This window comes from Scatophagus argus, chromosome 15 (genome assembly GCF_020382885.2).
Source record: "Scatophagus argus isolate fScaArg1 chromosome 15, fScaArg1.pri, whole genome shotgun sequence".
Classification (NCBI taxonomy): domain Eukaryota; kingdom Metazoa; phylum Chordata; class Actinopteri; family Scatophagidae; genus Scatophagus; species Scatophagus argus.
Genome location: NC_058507.1, coordinates 9,922,773 through 9,937,557, shown reverse-complemented (window position 1 = coordinate 9,937,557; position 14,785 = coordinate 9,922,773). Strand labels below are relative to the sequence as shown.

The 14,785-nt window shown below is 40.8% G+C and overlaps 1 protein-coding gene across 3 annotated transcripts in view; it reads right to left on the bottom strand.

Moving 5' to 3' along the window:
- Positions 1–467: 467 nt before the first annotated feature.
- Positions 468–14,785, bottom strand: part of fancm (FA complementation group M) — a 36,812-nt gene continuing 22,494 nt past the window's right edge. For 2 of the 3 annotated variants that reach the window (XM_046412254.1, XM_046412255.1), the window contains exons 13-24: positions 14,448–14,612; positions 4,913–6,824; positions 4,726–4,811; positions 4,046–4,114; positions 3,742–3,855; positions 3,115–3,280; positions 2,892–2,998; positions 2,278–2,765; positions 1,912–2,005; positions 1,452–1,800; positions 715–1,009; positions 468–620 (exon numbers count right to left, since the gene is read on the bottom strand). In XM_046412254.1, coding sequence (XP_046268210.1) covers positions 494–620; positions 715–1,009; positions 1,452–1,800; positions 1,912–2,005; positions 2,278–2,765; positions 2,892–2,998; positions 3,115–3,280; positions 3,742–3,855; positions 4,046–4,114; positions 4,726–4,811; positions 4,913–6,824; positions 14,448–14,612 — 3,972 coding nt within the window. In that variant the 3' untranslated portion in view covers positions 468–493. The remainder of the gene's footprint in view (positions 621–714; positions 1,010–1,451; positions 1,801–1,911; positions 2,006–2,277; positions 2,766–2,891; positions 2,999–3,114; positions 3,281–3,741; positions 3,856–4,045; positions 4,115–4,725; positions 4,812–4,912; positions 6,825–14,447; positions 14,613–14,785) is intronic. The other variant, XM_046412256.1, reaches the window with a different exon arrangement.

The window sequence follows — 14,785 nt, the reverse complement described above, 5'->3', positions numbered from 1 at the left end:
ATATTTACCCCGTTAAGAGTAGGGTTGTAAACAAATGCATCCATTATTTTAACAAAACTAACTTATTAAGTGTCTTTTCATCACAGTATTGCCTTAACAAGATCTGACAGGATTAGTGCCAGTACATGAGTCTTCAAGGGAAAACACTTCTCACCAACATGATTTTAAAAAATACGGCGTAAAACGAAAAGTAATATATATCAGGAAATCATGTTGAAACCTGTATTATTCTGTAACAACTGAGTTTAATGGTGTTCCCCTTCAGCTTATTGTGCAAGAAAGCTGAGCCAATATCCCGAGGCTCTTCTCTCATTGAGAGAACAGTAGAACAGAAGCAGTCCCTGGTGAGACTGGAAACAAAGTAGTAAAGGAAAGGGCAGGGGAAGTGAAGGTATCGGTAAGAAAGAGAACAGTAGTGGGGAGATAAAGGAAGAGAGGAAACACAAAGCTTGAATGACAGAAAAAGATCTCAGTGTGTGATTTCTCCCCTTTGCTAGCTGCTTTTTGCTGCTTTTGATGTGTTCATGAGGAAGGAGTCACAGGAGTAGCGCAGGAAGCGGTACACTTCCTCAGCTCTGGACCGACTCATACAGCCTCCCCTCTGTATGGCTTCAATGGGGCTGCGGGGAGGAACAAACGGCAGTGAGAAAAGATGTTATATTGTGTTATAACGATATAAAATATTCTTGTTTTGACATGACACAGTTCCTTTACCTGTTAATGAGCTGAGCAATTGACCGGAAGTTGTGGCTCATGCTGAGAGCATGGACGTAGTTGACGGACGGCAGGCTCAAGAACAGCTGCAGGGCCTGCTGACCGTGTTGCCCTTTGACTTCCAGCGGTACAGCGATGCCCTGACCTTTACGCTGCTCCAACCGTGCCAGGTCAGCCAACAAACCGGCGCTCTCTTCGGCGCCGCCGCTCCACAGCAGACGCACCCCGGTCCGCACCAGTGCCGTCAAAGTGCTATCATAGTAACGTGTTCGCTTGAAGGGACGCAGCACCTCACCTATGACAGGGAGAGTCATCATGAGGACGTATATCAAAAAGCTCCTCTAATGCAGACCTTCAGAGAACATGGAAAACCTAGGGTGTGCAGGGTTTACACTTTACTATGTTTTTTATTAGAAATTGATTTCATTTTAATAGTTAGGCCTATAAAATGTCAATTTCACACTGATTCATATATGTTCTTGTACATGTGCACATTAGAGAGTGTGGGCTAATAAAATTGTGGGCAATAAATAAAAGTTGAAATGAGTTGGCATTTTTTTCATCATAAAATTCACATATCATTTCAGCAAAAAAAAATTATCTTGTATATTTATGCAACTCAAACCAAGAGTTACTGATGATGAACCTGTAAAAAAACCTCAGAACACACAGAACAAGACTCACATTTAACAAAATTTGGCCTGACATTAAGACATCAAGTCAAATGGCAGACTGACCTGGCTTGGTTCGGTCCTTCTCCACTATCAGACAAACACGCTCAAACAATCCCTGCAAGCTGCTCACTCGTTCAGCCAGTCGCTTCCGGTTCTGCATTGTGGCCAAATCTGATTGGCTGTACCTCTCTACTGCCATGCGGTTGCTGACGATGAAGTAGCTGCCGTCCAGCGAGCAAACGTGGACGGTGGTCGCGTGACGCTGACGCAGGCAGGTCATAAGCTCCACTCCACTGCTGATGCAGCGGCTGTCCGCCAGGATGCCAACAGGTCCGGATGAAGCAGGGGACTCGCCAACTGATGAATCCTGCCCAGTGGACTTCTGAGGTACTGAGGAGGTGAGAGGAAGAGCCTGGACATAGGAAAACAAAAGCTCAGTGTTGTTCAGTTTTATTGATCACCTGTCTTACCTTCAGACATACTGTACGGCCCTGTGGACAGGTGTCATCCTGTTTGCTTGTACCTGGGGTTGTTTCTCAGAGGTGAACAGCATGTCTGACTCCTCAAAGTCCAGTTCATCAGAGAGCAAATGCTGATTTTCTAATCTCTGCTGCCACCTGCAGGGAAAAGACAGACAGACAGACAGACAAATAAATAGATAGATAAATAAATAGAGATACTTTACTGATCCCACGGGAAATTCAGTAGCATCAGTACAAAGACAATGACACAAATCAGCATGCATTAAAGTATATAAAATATAGAATATATAAAAAATGAAAGACAATAACAGAATAAAAGATAAAAATAGTCCAGTGGCAAGCAAAACAATGCTCTAGTGGTTGATGAACATTTGTGTTTGAATGCTGCCACATGAGGATTTGTTTACCTCTCATTTTGCTGGCCTTCGATCACTGAGCACCTCAGTGCCTTGCTCGGCAGGGAGACCTTAGATGCTGTGGTTGAAGACGAAGAGGAGGGGGGTTCCTGCTGCGGCTGAGGCCTGCTGGGATCTGGCTGTGCCGTCTTTGGCCACTGGGGGGCAGCAACACCCCCTCCAGTTGTGACACGTCTAACTTCCTCTGTTTCGTCTTCACTGGAATCATTGATGCGTATGACACGGCTTCGCTTGGTCTTCACTTCAGCTCTTGGCTCTGGTGGAGCTTCAGCTGTAGTCTTAGTGCCAGCTCCGGCTTTTGCTCTGGCCTTGTGCAGGAAAACACGCCGTCTGGTGGCGTACTGCCTCTTCCCGTCAACATACGAGTCTTCAGGCATAAGCTCAATGTCTTCAGCCTCTTCCTCGCTGCTTTCCAGCTCATCTACCTCACTGTGCACCACGAAACTGTCTTCTGCATATGTTTCATCCATCTCTGGCACCTGGTGCCAAAGGTTAGGAGTGGAGTGAATAATTAGGGTAAAATCTAAACAAACTACTCTTTTTAACTCAATTTATTTTTTATTTGCCCTGAGTAAGAAAACATGAGAATAATATATACAGTTTACCTGGGAAAATATGTCCATGTTGTGATGACTTCTGTAAGACATTTTAAACTTGCCCCGGACTGCGGGGCTTCTCACTGACTTCAGGTAAACACCATGCATCTCCGACTCTGACGCAGAGAATAGACAGGAAGCACAAGAGTAACCAGCACAATTCCTACTTAAGCTTAAATACTTAAAAAATACAAAATACGGTCACACTTCTTGGATTGCTGTGGTGTTGTACCGTTCAGTTCCTGCGAGCAGTGTGTGTTGTCGACCACAAAGCCTTCAAGAGAATGATTCAGCTCCTCTCCATCCTCTTCATCAGATGACACATCTGCCCCCTCGTCTTCCTCTGACAGCTCGGCTTCTTCATCCAGGAACTGACGCCCTTTTCGACATAGGCCGTGCTGAGGAAAGGAGCGGCGGAAAATGTCAGAGTTGACAAGATGCTGAAGGTGTCTATGCAGCTGACAAATATTCATAGACTTGACATTTTTGTGCAAAAGTTAAACTGAGCTCAAATCTGTTTTGATTTTATTTTAAAAAAGACAAATTGTGTCCATGCATAAAATGACAAATCCATCCTGTTGTCCATCTGAGGGTCCATGTGTGTGTCTTTGAAACCACCATCTGTCAAGTGTGGCATTTCCTCATTTCTCACATCATCCCAACAACTCACTTCTTTCTCTGTCATGCTCTCATCCTCTGTATTATGCACTAGCAACTCCATAAGAAATCACAAATTTTAATTTTGCCCAGAGGTAAATTTGTATCTTCACAAGAGTCATTTATTGCATGCAGTGAGTGACATGAAAACATGGGAAATAAATGATAAATTCTGATTCCGTGTCCCTGTAGTCACACAGACCTTGGCTTTGCTCTGCTGGACTTGTTGCCTCTTAGCCGCTGTGGGTCTGCATGTGAACACTGACCCATTCTGGAAATCATCATCAGAAACAGCTCCACCCTCCATTTCTTCAGACTGAAGACCAATGAGGAGAACAAATGAGTCAAAAACTGTAAAACTGTTAATGGCTTGTGGTGCCGCATATCATCAAACCATGAGAAATTATTATAAGTGATGCATGGAGTGAAAGTATGGCAATTAAATCAGCTGTGTTGAATAGGTCGAGCCATGTGACCTATTTTACTGTAAATGAAGACAATCTTACTGTATTAAGTGCAGCTACACGTTTCCTGTTCACAACCACCGGGGAGTCAACATCACTGGTGACCTTTGACTAGCAGAGACAAAACATGTTAGCTTTCACACAGAGACGCATGCGTTCGGGGTCTTTACACGCCACTTCTACACAGTGCAAGTCCATCGCTGTGTCTTATGTGATTTTCATATACAATGGAAATATGTTTTGCTAAGACATTTCACAAGGTAAAAATGCTTCTTCACTGCTTGCAAGCTGGTTGCTATGACAACTGTACCTTGGGAAATGATGGACAGAGACAGCCTGAGATGTCTGAATCAGATATCTGATTATATAAGATTATATAATTGGAAATCTTTTTACATACAACTCATTAACCTTCACTTACATTCAGAAAATAAAAAGTATATAAATATGTGATAAATGGTTTATTAAGTAGTATCGATAATATAACAACCAGTTCATTTATCAGGTATCATCAGTGTATCTATACTGGTTTTCACTCACTGGCTCCAGGTCCTGAAATCGGGATCTTTTCTGTTTTTTGTTTTTTTTTCCTGTGTTAGTAAACTAAATATAATTTTCTAATATGTGCTGCAAACCATCACTACAGGTTCCAGTGAATTTTTAACAATAGAATAATTAAAGGAATTATTATCTTTGCTGCAATATCAACAGGCCTTCCTCACCACTTCCGGAGATGACAGAGGGTTGACCTTATTCTGATGTCTTTTACGAACCACAACTTCCTCCTCGCTGTCACTGTTGCACTCCACTACGAGAGAAACAGAAAAAAATCTAAGGATCTTGAGCAGGAAAAAAAAGAAGTAAAAATGTAAGCTTAGGAATCTATTTTCTGTGAAGTGTAAAACAAACCTGGACGCGGAAGAGAGCCATCCACACAAACGGACCCCTGATGTGAACTGTTTTCCACACCTGCCGCTCTCTCGGCGGTGGTGCGAACATCCAGTCGTCTCCTTTTTAATCTAGAAAGGAAAGATGGGGTGCTAGGCCCGGTGTGACCAGGCGAGAACGTCCGCCTCACTCCTGGTGATGTGATTGGAGATGGCAGTGGACCACTTTCGGACATTAAAGGCGAAGACAGAAGAGAGGACGTTTCTCTCTTCCTGTGCTCTGACATTTGCGGTGTAGATAACTTGGATCCACTAGACTTCAGAGAAATTCTCGGTGCATGGAAGCGGTTACAGGGAGTGGAAGAGTTAGAGACAACCTGCATGTTAGACAGCGGAGCGGTCGATGTATATGGGACAGGGACGTCCTGTCCTTCCTCTTCCTCAGAGTCCTCCAGTGAATAGCCAAGGTCAAAGTTGACAGAGAAGTAGTCATGGGAGCTGTCTACTGACTCAGTGTTTTGTTGCACTGAATTGTCTGTTACATGTTTATTTGTTGCTTCTGTGTGTGCGTTATGTTCTGACCCTGAAGCGCTTTGGTCGTTTGTGTCCTGAGGTACGAGCCTGGCATGTGGAGTAAGACTTCTGTGCTTTGTGCGTGCAAAATCATCTGTGTGCTCTGTGTTTACGCTATGTGTGCTTTCAGCTGTGTGTGCAGTGCCACATGACATATTTCTGCTATTAGCAATGTTTTTGGCTTTAGGGTACGACACAGGTGTGGCACCAGGAGTGGAGATGTCTGGGATGGTCATCTGCAGGAAAGCTTCATCATCCCCGAACAAATCCATGCTGCTGTCCATCTGAGGGTCCATGTGTGTGCCTTTGAAACCACCATCTGTCAAGTCTGGCATTTCCTCATTTCTCACATCATCCCAGTAACTCACTTCTTCCGCTGTTATGCTCTCATTCTTGCTTTTTACTTCCTCATCAACCCATTCCTGCTTAAATATACCCTCTGTCTCTTTGCCGTTATCTCTTACATCATGATTATCATTCTCTTCTTCCCCAAAAACCTCATCCCAGGTCGGGCTGTCTGCTGCTATGCTGCCCCCGCTGGTGCTCAGCTGCTCGTTCAGACGAGGCCGATCACGGCTGACTTTGTTGTCCTCTTTACCCACTGAAGGCTCATCTGAGTCTGCCCTCAAGGAGGCATTTTCTGTGTCGCTCACCATCACTTCAACGTCATTATTGTCGTCGTCCACATCCAGGGTAAAGCTGACCTGGAATGGCTGATGATGCCACTGAGGAGAGGGAGAAGATGATGGAGCAGCTACGCTGGCCTCCAAATCTTCAGGTAGTGACGGCGGAGTTCGGGACAGGAGCTCTGCCACGTTGGCTAGAATGACCTTCAGACTTTCTTCTCTTCCTGGGCGGAGTTTAGCAGGGGAGGGAGGAGATGCTGAACCTGATTTATGAAGGTAGAACATGGCCTGAAGTTCAACATCTTCATCTTCATCAAATTTTGTAACCAACTGTGAAATTCTGTCTAAATTGACAGGTTCGTCGAGTCGACTGTGCTGTGATTGTATGACACCCTCATTACCAATGACACAGTCATCATCGATGTCAGCTTCTGGACAGTCATTAATTGATAGACGAGGACAAATTGCCTCAGGTCCTGGAAGGTCTTTGATGTCATCATAAGGTGCCTCAGAATTATAACGTACAGGAAGTCTTGGTTTTGTAAGAGCAAAGGGCCTCTCCGCGTCCTCCTCGTCACAGTCCAGATCAGACAACGTTGGGCAAAATGGTTTGGGTTTGTTGTTAGTAGTTTTAGTGCAGGCCTTTTCTCTCTTCTGTCTCTTCCGTCCGTTCTCCACCTGACCATCTGCTTTGTGGAGGTAAGGAAGAAGCTCCTGTTCGTATCGACATTCACCCTGAAAACGAACAAACACAAACAGAAGAGATGTATAAGATAAGATGGCCTCTGCTGGAGAACCAAGAAGCCAACACGTGATTCTCGGGGCAGCAAATTCACCAAACAGCTTTTCAGTTCATGCTCATACCATAATCTAATCAGGAAGTGTCTTATGAAGCGATGTCAAAACATTGCACACACACAGCACACAAGTCCCAGGTTATGTTTCCTATTTATTCATTTTTTGAGGAAGACCCATAATTAGACGCTGTTCCCAAGAATAATTCATTTCAAAGGACAAATAGCACCATAAATAGAAGCTCCCCATCTCTCCATCTGTTTCTTGTTGTTTTCTTAGACGTAAGCACACAAATAACGTAAAGATCTGACACCTGTCAACTGTGCAAACCATATGATGTGGAAATGATTCATCTAGAGTGGTCCCCTGCCTGGGCTGATGGGGTGCCATCGAACCTGTGACCAGCAGGGTGAAGATGCTCACTGAACAGAAAAGCAAGGGTGTGTATGGAGGGCAAAATACTGGTTACTTCAAGAAAGAGGGCAATGAAAACTAGCTGACAGGAGACCTTATATCACTGCATTAAATAAAGCTTGGCACTTTATAGAGCGGGATTGACTTGAATGGGAACAAATAGCCCCGGGCATCGCTAAAAACAATAAACTGATCCTAAGGAACATAACTGACAAGGTCCCTGTGTTCCACTGTTATATTCCACTGTTAAAATGGTGTTCATGCATGCCAAGATGCCTTTTGATCCACATAGACTTACTAAGACCGTGCTGTGTCTTAACACTAATTGGCTTGGATTGTGCAACATGCTGTCAACGCCAACTCGATTTTGTATCTTTCTACTCAAAGACATTTCTGTCTGCTGCCTGGTGAAAGTTAGTCATGCCTTAATTTCATAATGTCTTGATTATTTAAGTCTCTGTTCTCAGGAACCAGTCAAAGAGCACTAAGTAGCCTGCACAGATCATTTCGCTGGAACTACACGATGAGAACACATAACCTTAATTTTAGCATCTCTTCAATGACTGCCTGTTGCTTCAAGAATACAGTTCTTTTGATCACTTGTAAGCCCTTTAATGGACTGACTCCAACCTATAGCCTGATCTACTAAGGCCATACCTATGAAGAGGTATGAGGGAAATAAATCTTGGCATCGTAACAGGAAATCACGTGCAAATGCTTCAAAAGAAATATGATCTTAATCGACCTCATGGTGGCGTTGTAATTAACGGCCAAAAAGTGTTTTGGTTTTTATTATGACACGGCCGCAATTAAATAAATGATTCTGACTCTTGATCAGCAGATTTCTACTGTGAGTGCTGGTGCCAGTATGAAGGGTAGCGTGTCATCAGTAGTTTTTAATTGTTCATTTGTTCTCACATGTCCAAATAATAAGCTATTGTAGTCCTGATAGGTTTGTTTGCCAACATAAGTCAAAAGCAGCTTTTGAAATGCTCAGAATGTAGCAGATGGATGGATATTCATTCATTCGTTCATTCAATATGCACATACAAGCCCTTTCATTACTTAATAGCTAGACTGGACTGGATATACTGTATATTGCAGACATTTGTAATTCAGTTCTTCTTCTTAGTTAAATGTTTGTGCATATCCATTCCTCCTATCCATAAATGTCAGCTCAGATATCCACAGCATCATCCTGCCTAGGACAAACAACAGCAGTTTGGGCTCTTAATTTCAGATATCCACAGATGCATTTTTGATATCTAGGATGAAGACATGTAAAAACTCCCATTTCAGATATCTGCAATCCAAGTGTATAAATATCAGATATCCAAAAGGAAAAAAATGTTTATTGTTTTGTTTTAAGTATTTTTTTTTTTTAGATATCTTAAATTTAGTATTGACTAGTAGTACTGACAGTCTAGGAGTACATATCATGAAAAACAAATTCTATTAGTATGAACGTTGTTTTGGATATTTTGATATCTCAATAAGCACAAACGAGTTCACTGCAATGTTGAAAAAAAAATAATAATGACATCAACTATTAGTTCACACAATTAGTTCTTTACACCTTATACTATCTTAATCCTATAATTAGGCAAACGAACATGGAGGCAAACACCGAGCAGCCTGCAGGCATCACACTCAGTGAGAGCTGTAATTAACACTTCAACACTAAGCACTTCTCAGTGAGGGCAGAATACCACAAACAGTCGAGTGCTACAACTGATGCCTAACCAATAAATACTTGTCAAATAAAAGCAAGTTTCTGTCAAATTCGAGGATTTCTGAATGTAGGTACAGATGAAACAGAATTTGAAATTTATAATGCAAGAGATGAGCCATTTATAAGACAGAATATTGTTTATTTCATTTATATTTTATATTCGATCTTTTTTTGGAGAAAAGCAAGAGAAAAGGGAATAATATAAAAAATAGATTTGAAATGATTTGATTTTCTTAACTGATCATAATTAATTAAATAAATAATCATTTTAAGCTTCATTCTGTATTTTGTGAGCATGTAATTTACTGTATTATTCAGAAATAACTGAAAAATTCAAGATACTGTTTTTCTCTAATTAAACATGTAGAGCCATTTGCACCATTGTCTACAATAATGACTAAAGTAAGCAGGTTTGTACAAGCGTAACAAAATATGAATACTTTTAACTTAAGTTTTTGTTATTATCTAGTTTGTCTAATATCAAACCAGTCAATTCTGTTTTGGAGAGGCAACAGTGTAAATAAACTTAATTAGGGCTTAATTCTGTTTAGTTGCTTCAGTTTCAGTCACCTGGTATCATACAGCTGCCTCAGTGCCACGGCTTACTGGGACAGTTGAACAAAACCAACACATCCTTACTGTTAGCAGTAACAAGTGCGCAACAAGTCCAAACATCAATCAAGCAAACTGATCTCAATGAACAATGAAATGAAATGGTAGCTGAAACTGAAATCACAGCTACCAGAAAGAGTTTTTACAGACATAACATGACATCCCTGTACTAGTTAGTGTCGTTAAACACTGTGAAAATGTAACCCTAAATCAGAGAAATAAATCATATTTTTTGTGGTAATCCATCTTATACTAATCCTTAAAACTTCTGATACAGCTTTTCTCTCTGCTGTCCACTTTGCACAAAGACCGACGCAGCAGCATGTCTTTAAAACATCACCATCCTGATTGAAAGTGGAACAGAGGCTTTTAGGTATTTGAGCATTGAGTGGTACTGGACACTGAGGGAGTGCATGATCATATTACTCTCCTTAAGTTACATTTTAATACACCATATAGACAATAGTAACCAGACACACCTCTTTATGGGGCTGTTTTTCAGGGGTTGGGCTCGGTCCCTTGCTTCCACTGAAGGAAAAACTTAATGCTTCAGCATAGCAAGACATTTTGGACGATGTTATGCTTCCAACTTTGTGACAACAGTTTGGGGAAGGTCCTTTTCTACTCCAGCATGACTGTGCCCCAGTGCACAAAGCAAAGCTCCATAAAGACAAGGTTGGACGAGTTTGGTGTGAAAGAATTTGACTGGCCCACACAGAGCCCTGACCTCAACCCCATCCAACACCTTTGAAGTGGAATGGAGAATGCAAAACAGGCCTTTTCATCCAACATCAGTGCCTGACCTCACAAATGCTCAACTGCATGAATGGGCAAAAATTCCCAAAGAAACACTCCACACAAAATCTTGTGAGAAAGTCTTCCCAGAAGAGTGGAAGCTGTTATAACGGCAAAGCTGTCTGTGTATTTAGAACGTGATGTCGTTAAAGTCTCTTGGTGTAATGGTCAGGTGGCTCGATACTTTTGTCTATATAGTGTATCTCATCCCTGTGAATTTTACTACACTTTCTGGACACACTCAAACTCGATTCCCACAGAATTACACTTCACCCATGGTGTACAAGTAATTATGATCAGCTTAAGGCTGTAGATCCAGAGATGTTGCAGGCTCAAATAAACTTGATGACAAGGACACAGAGAGAGAGAGAGCGAGCGCCGCAGAGGCTGGAAAGGTCAGTGGGTTCGTGTTGCTTCAGACTGCACGATGAAGGGAGCAGCAACGTGGAAACTCCTCTCAGCTGATCATCTCACTGCACTACAAAAATCAGACAAATTTAATGCTCATGAACACACACAAAGAATGCAGCATCTATATTAACCAGCGTGTGTGACTTTGTTTCCAAACATGCTGCTTGAATTGGAAGATGTTGACTGACCAATCAATAGCAGCTGCTTTAATTCAAATGCTGTTTGCAGATACAGACTGCAAACAGCATGGATATGCATGTAAATGTGAGCTTATTTGGCCCTGAAATGAAGTACATTTACTCAAGCACTCTGCTTAAGAATAAATCTGAGGTATCTGTACTTGACTTGAGTATTTCCATTTCATGATACGTTTACCTCTACTCCACTACATTTTAGAGAGCAATATTCTATATTTTACGACTTTTTAAATGATTTCAACCTCTCAAATCTGACAAATATCTGCTGCTTTTGGTCGGGGAAAACATTTCTGAAATTGTCACTTGAGTTCTGTTTAGAATAAATGAACTGAGCAAGAAATATCCAGCAGATTAATTCTGTATGAACATTTTCATTAGTTGCAGTCTGATATAAAATAGTTAAAGGTTTCATATCAACCCGATACAACAGAAAAATGCTGCTCAACATTAATGCATGATTATATCATTGGATATACTATATTTTTCATACTTTGGATTTATTTTACTGATGACACATCTGTACTTTTACTTAAGTAACATTTACTTGTAGTAGCTTTGATATTTTTAATATATTTCATAGTATTCACTATATTTTACTATATTTTATAGTATTCAGATTTGTAGAAAATCTGAATACTTCCTCCATCACTGCTGATATTGCCAGGCAAGAAACAGTGCACTTCATTCAAGATAAAATAATAATATTTTTATTATTAAAAAAAAAACAAAAAAAAACAACCTGTTTTAGTAATTTTATTATTTAATTAATATTTTTTGCAAATTCATTTTCCAACCAACCAATTAATCTTGAAGCAAAATGGCATACAAATTCTGTTCAAAAGCAGACATGGTATTCAGTAAGATACCTCCAATGTCTTTCACTGAAACAGCTCAAGCATAATAGAACTTAAACTAATTATCAGTAATGTGAGTAATTCACTTTTGTCTTTATTTTTTTTCTTGCATGTGTTCTTTGATGTCCCTCTCTTTCCTCCGCAGCCCCTCATGCTACACATGTAGGTCATCACAACCCGACCTACTTCCAGCTTCCTGGCTTTATGTAACAGTTGAGAAAAGCATTACATAATCACGGGAGAGGAGGCCCGCCTGCTCCATGTCCCCTCATCGTCAAGAGAAAGAGGCAGCACAATGAATAACACAGACTGGTGCTGAAGTCACCCAGACAGAAAATTGCCTGAAATAAAATTAATGGCTTCTGGAGTGCATAGCCTGGGGACTGGGGGGTTGGGTTGGGGGCAAATTTTCTCATTTAAGTACTTAAAGTCATTTTTTTGTTTTGTTTTCCTTGCAAGAAACCTTAGCTTAGCATCATCCCTCCCAGATGAGCGTAGAACAGCAGGAAGAGGCTGCCTGTTTGTTAAAGGACACGTCCGCAAAATGTGGATGTCTACTGTAGGTGGGCTGTTATCAATCAAATTCACCATCATTACATGGAGAGTTAATGTTTATCAAACAATTCAACCAAAAACTGCTCTAAAAACAAATAATTGTCTATATTCCTCATACTACAGCACTTATGTGAATGAAAAAAAGAAATCTGACTGACAACAATGATTACTGATGCAGATCGAGATTAAAAATATTTAAAAATTTGCAATGATTAGAATAACTTTAAATTTAGAAGATGAACTGCTAACCTTAACCTTAATCTAACATTAAGTACAATTTGTAGATAATACTTAGGTACTTTTATTTGAGAATGATCAAGAACATAGGATTTGTAACTGAGTATTTCTTCACTGTAGTGTTGATACTTTTACTTAAGTAAATATTTCCTGCACCACTGCTTAAAGGCGGGTGCAGTACTGCTTGACTTCTCTGTGTTTTTAACTTAAGTGTCATGGGACAAACAAGCAGCTTAACCTGCAGAAAAGTAAACTGTATACCTTGAAGAAAAACTACCTGCATAAGCTTATAGAACAGCAGAGTGACAATAACATCCCAGTGTTTTCCCCTATGACTGCCGGGGGTGGGGTGGGGGGGTGCGCGTTGCCCTGCCATGAAAGGCCACTGCACTGCTTCAGGTTCGGGTTTATGTACTTTGTGTTGTACAGTGTGCAAAATATGTTGTGCTGGCACATTTGCGCCTGATCAAGTATTTGAACTGAAGGCCTATTTATTTATTTATTTTTTTGTTCACTGAGTGCTTCATGACCTGAGGTCATCCCTGGAGGTATGTGAGATACTAGCTGCCAACTGTAATCCAGTTTTGTTTTTACAGGTGGGATAATTCTCTGCTTCCCAAGTATAGTCAAGACTCCCACTGCAGGCAAAAGGTATTAAGACTCGCACTTGTTAGTTTAGCCGATATTCAGCCTTATCACAATCTCTGACCCAATTTCAAGGATTTGGAAAAATTCAGGGGTGTTATCGATGGCACAACCTTGGGAAAAAAATCAGATGGCGAGCGCGGGAGGCCTGGAACACTCTTAAAGCAGATATTTGGAAGTGATAAGGTGTGTTAATGGGGTGAGGATCGGCAAAATGTGAACGAGGTCAGGTAGAGGATAACACAAGAGTTTTGTGGCAAAAATGAAACCATAAGCATCATGGTGTAGTTTCTTTGATAAACAGTCTGTAGATAATGTTCTGTCGATTCAACCTTCAGCCTTGACACTAGTGGTACATCTGATGACCTCTCTCATATAACTAATCCATTCAAGCTGCCAGACAATCCAAACAGGATTGCTATCAATTAGCAGCAAAGACCATAAACCAAGCTGTTATCTCTTAGCCTGTTACTAGGTATCAGCAGGAAGTGACAGTAAAGGCAGATGAGTTACGAGTTCTAAAGCTGTAAACATCCAGTCTCACTCTTTCAGCAACTTAATCACTGAGGGAGGAAAAACTAGTTCACCTGCCTATAAAAATATTTTGGCACAGCATCAGTAAAACACATCTTGATCAAACATTACACTTTAAACGCTACATGTTCTCATTTCATAGTGCTTTTTGGCAAGGGAACGTTCCTTTTATCTGTATTTTCTGTTGTTTAATTTGAGATAAAGAAGACAAGAGCAGAAGAAGACTGGAAGCATCCTACTGAGAAAAGAAACAAAAACAAAAAACCACAACTACACCACAGAGCCTGTTTATCATGATAACAGGAATTTTCCATCCAGGTCAAAATGATGAATGCGGTAACTCACAAATCACATGCTACTCAGCTGACTCCCTGGTGAGTTCATAAAGTTTGGTTTTCTCTTGCATAAACACAGAGTTCTGTCCTCCTTTGATGAAACAAAACAACATTTATGTATGACATTTGAGTTTGGATTATTTTCCTTCATGCCACAGAGTAGTACTCCGTTAAGAGTTTATCTTGATGCTGACAGAAGTAATACCCAGCATGACTATCATAAATGAACTTCCTGTTCTCACCTCGCTTTCTTCTCTCATGCCGTCTATGAGCTCCATCACTTTAATGAAGTGGTGGCAGCGGAGGGAATGATCAACAACATGGGTAGGAAACGTTTTGTGCTGCCAATGTCTCCATTCCGACAAAGAAAGCTCTCTGGATGGTGGTCCGCTTTTGGAAACCTCCTCCTTCAGGGTATGAGATAACATCACAAAAGTATAACATGTTACGAAAATAGTAATAATATATCTAAGCTAATAACAAAAAAAGATACACAGGAAGAAATATAGAAAGTTTCTTGGATATATTACATTGAAATTCCTTTCTTTTCTTATACACATAATCTTCCAAACTTAGGAAT